Genomic DNA, 3,093 nt, shown 5'->3' on the forward strand with positions numbered 1-3,093 from the left:
AGGATCTGTACAGCACATGGAGGGAAGGTGAAGTCACAAGACAGGAGAGGATGGATGATCTGCCACACCTGTGAGCTTACAAACCGGCAAACAGCAGCGGAGGGTCGAGCCCCGGAACACACCGGGCACTCAGCACCGCAACACGCCACACCATGTCACCACCGCACTGCACCGCATCTTAACAGCTAACCAGCATTATTCAACTGCTACACAACTGCGCCTAGTGCACAAAAGATACACAAGAAAGAGGGTTAGAGTCATAGGAAAGCAACTTTAACCAGACAGAAAAAAAAATTGACAGAAAAGAAAAATGCATGCTGCTGGATTAGCAAGTCACAAATTAAGTGGGTTGCTTGTCACTGAACAACAAGCCATTTTCCAAGTAAGAGTGGTAAAACATAGCTGTAAATACACTGAATAACACCCCCCCTCTTTTTTTTTTTTTTAAGCAACTTCAAACTTTCCATAGCTAACTGGGAAGGGTGTGTAAACAAGGGTTTTCACTGGAGGAAAATCTTTAGTTCAGAGTAATTAAGTGTAAAAATCAAAGTGAAAAAAGAAAATTTAAATGAAGGAAGAAAAAAAAAAAACCCTCACAAATACCTTTGAATAAGCTCAGCTTTACAAACAATGATAAATCATGCCAAATTTACAGAATTTGTTTAGGTAGATCAAGTCAAATTAGACATTTAAAACATGTTAGACCAAGTTCCAATAACCTTTGAGTCTGCATTCAGTGGCAATATTTGAGTCCACTTCAATCTGAGACTCTTCCTGATGTCCTCAGCATAGCATCAATCATTTGAGATCTGGAAGGAAAGACAGAACAGAGTTAGCAAGAGCCAAACCCAGAAGTTACATCAACTCCTGCAGCTGACCTGGATTATAACATGTAATTCTGTACTGATCTTTCTCCTGACACATCAAACTGGCTCTATGGACATTAATTTCTCTTAATAAGCCTAACATTTCTATTTATTGTCACAATAGTTAAAAAACAAAAACACGCTTCCTCTCCCCAAAACTAGCTCTAACAAGTCTCTTACACTCGGGCATATTTGAAAAACAAACCTCGGGGTCCGTTCCCTTTGTGAGAGGCGGAGGACACCACAGTGCATCTGCCTGTGGTCCCTGTGAACGTACCTCACCACACCACCTCATACACCAACTGACAGCCCGAACCACCGCCATGACGACCTGCTCCATAGCAACCACCGTTGCCTTGTTGACCTGCTCCTTAGTACCTGCCATCGCTCTCAGCAACAGGCAGGTCACATGGGCGGGTCACACACTAACTGCTCTCACACTGCAACACCCCCATCTCCTCCTCCCTTTGCAAACAGGACTCCGCAGCTTGGAGGAAAGAATTCCACATTTAGGTGAACGTTTTGAGTGAAGCACCCCCCCCACACGTCCCAACCACCCACTCCCTCCCATACATACTCAACAAATATCCCAATCTCCCATTGCCTGTGCATGCTTTAGATTGGCTGGACATGCAAGCAAAGTAAAGCACACACAGAACTAGGACTGTTGGCTACAACAGTCCAACTCTTATTTAAATAACACAAATATCAGGGATTCTGCAGACCTTTGTATGTAAATGGCCATAATGTCAAAGACTGCAGAACACAAACCCAACTGGTGCTGATTACCACCCTAGTTAGTATAATTGAAACTAATAATATAAGCCACCCTTTCCCCTTTATACCGTCATGTTGCATCTGCATTTGGGTTAAGACTCTGCTCCGGTGTCCTCTGGGGATTTAGGTCTACTCTTGGATTTGGACCTGGACCTGGACTTCGACTTTGACCTGGACCCTCTGTTGGAAGCTGGGGTTCGACTCCTTGACTTGGACCTGGAGCGGGACCGAGATCTGGAGGGCGACTTTGACTTGCTTCGCCGAGGGGTTCTGGATTTGGACTTAGACTTGGACCTTGACCTGGAGTAGGAACGGGACCTGGAGCGGCTGTAGTGGTGGCGGCTCCTAGATCTAGAGCGGCTTCTGCTCCTGGACCGGCTGTGGCTACGTCTTCGACGGCGAGGACTGGCTGAACGGCTACAGACAAAGAGAGAGAGAAACAATATAACAACTTAGCCAGTAAAGGTCCTACAGCTTTTTTTAAATAGGAAAAAGTGAAAGTAATTTTTTTCTGTTTTCATTCACGACTAAACAATATATTTAAGTTACCAACAACTATTTATACCAAATAATGCATTTGTAAACTACCTTGCGCTCTAGCCACCTTGTCAGTGAGGATTACCAGGCAATCTTTGGCTGGTAAACATAAATAGTGGAAGAATGCTAACTACTTTCGTTTAGGTCACCATGTGCTTTGCAAACAGCTTAGTGTAAACAGTCCCTTGCGCTAAACTAACGACCTAAATTACCTTCTGCTTCTGCGTCCGTATCCGTATCTCCGTGGCGGAGGGCCTCTCCGGCTGTACATGGAGTCTGGCGGCCTTCCGTATCGAGCCATCTGAACCCGAAGCTCCCGCCCGTCGAGCAGCGCGCCGTCCATGGCGTCCATTGCGTCTTCGGCGTCGCGCTTGTCGAGGAACCGCACGAAAGCGAAGCCTCGGCTCTCCTTGGTGTACCTGTCCCGCGGGATATACACATCTCCCACACGGCCGTATTTCTCAAAAACTCGGCGCAGAGTCTCCGGCGAAGTTCGGTAAGTCAGGTTGTCCACCTTTAAGGAGGTCATCCCCTCAACGTCTGGCGGCGGCCTTCCGTAGCTCATTTTCTTCTCCAGACAACTAAGCAGGCCAATTAGGACAAAAACCTTTAGACCCTAGCGTGCTATTAATCCGCTACAATGCTAGTTAAAGCTGTAGCTGATGAACTGAATTTGAAATCTCGCTGTTTTTCTGATAGTATCGCTCTGCTCGTTTCTTTCACCGCGCTGTTTTTCACGTGAAATGGCGGCAAGGACCCTTCCTTTTCCCCTTTCTTTGCGCCCGTGTTGGCTTCCTCTGATTGGCTGTCCCAAGAGTCACTTTAACGCTACACTGCCCCCTGTGGACAGGAGGTTACTTGTAACGGCGACTGCAGACCGTTATTTCTGCCTTTGTTCCATGAGTTGGGTTAA

At 46.5% G+C, this 3,093-nt stretch overlaps 1 protein-coding gene across 3 annotated transcripts; it reads right to left on the reverse strand.

Annotated features, from left to right (window-relative positions):
• Positions 1 to 45: 45 nt before the first annotated feature.
• On the reverse strand, positions 46 to 2,745 carry srsf2a (serine and arginine rich splicing factor 2a). Of its 3 annotated transcripts, none has more exons than XM_085466695.1 (4): positions 2,393 to 2,745; positions 1,712 to 2,060; positions 720 to 809; positions 46 to 220 (listed from the first exon to the last, which is right to left on the reverse strand). In XM_085466695.1, the coding sequence occupies exons 1-2, from the start codon at positions 2,743 to 2,745 to the stop codon at positions 1,736 to 1,738; spliced, it is 678 nt and encodes a 225-aa protein (XP_085322821.1). In that variant the 3' UTR covers positions 46 to 220; positions 720 to 809; positions 1,712 to 1,735. The 3 variants fall into 3 exon arrangements, with proteins under 3 accessions (XP_085322821.1, XP_085322820.1, XP_085322819.1); XM_085466694.1 differs by having other exon boundaries at positions 720 to 1,353; XM_085466693.1 differs by having other exon boundaries at positions 720 to 2,060.
• Positions 2,746 to 3,093: the final 348 nt, after the last annotated feature.

The sequence above is a fragment of the Copadichromis virginalis genome, linkage group LG8 (genome assembly GCF_057382275.1).
Source record: "Copadichromis virginalis isolate Kocher_CV1m ecotype Utaka linkage group LG8, C_Virginalis_male_GT1.1, whole genome shotgun sequence".
Taxonomy (NCBI): Eukaryota; Metazoa; Chordata; class Actinopteri; order Cichliformes; family Cichlidae; genus Copadichromis; species Copadichromis virginalis.

Excerpts from the sequence above, each read along its gene's own strand:
- srsf2a (XM_085466695.1), bottom strand. The coding sequence starts at position 2,745 with ATGAGCTACGGAAGGCCGCCGCCAGACGTTGAGGGGATGACCTCCTTA. Across the intron at positions 2,061-2,392 it reads TACGGACGCAGAAGCAGAAG|CCGTTCAGCCAGTCCTCGCC; the intron begins GTAATTTAGGTC and ends CTTTGTCTGTAG.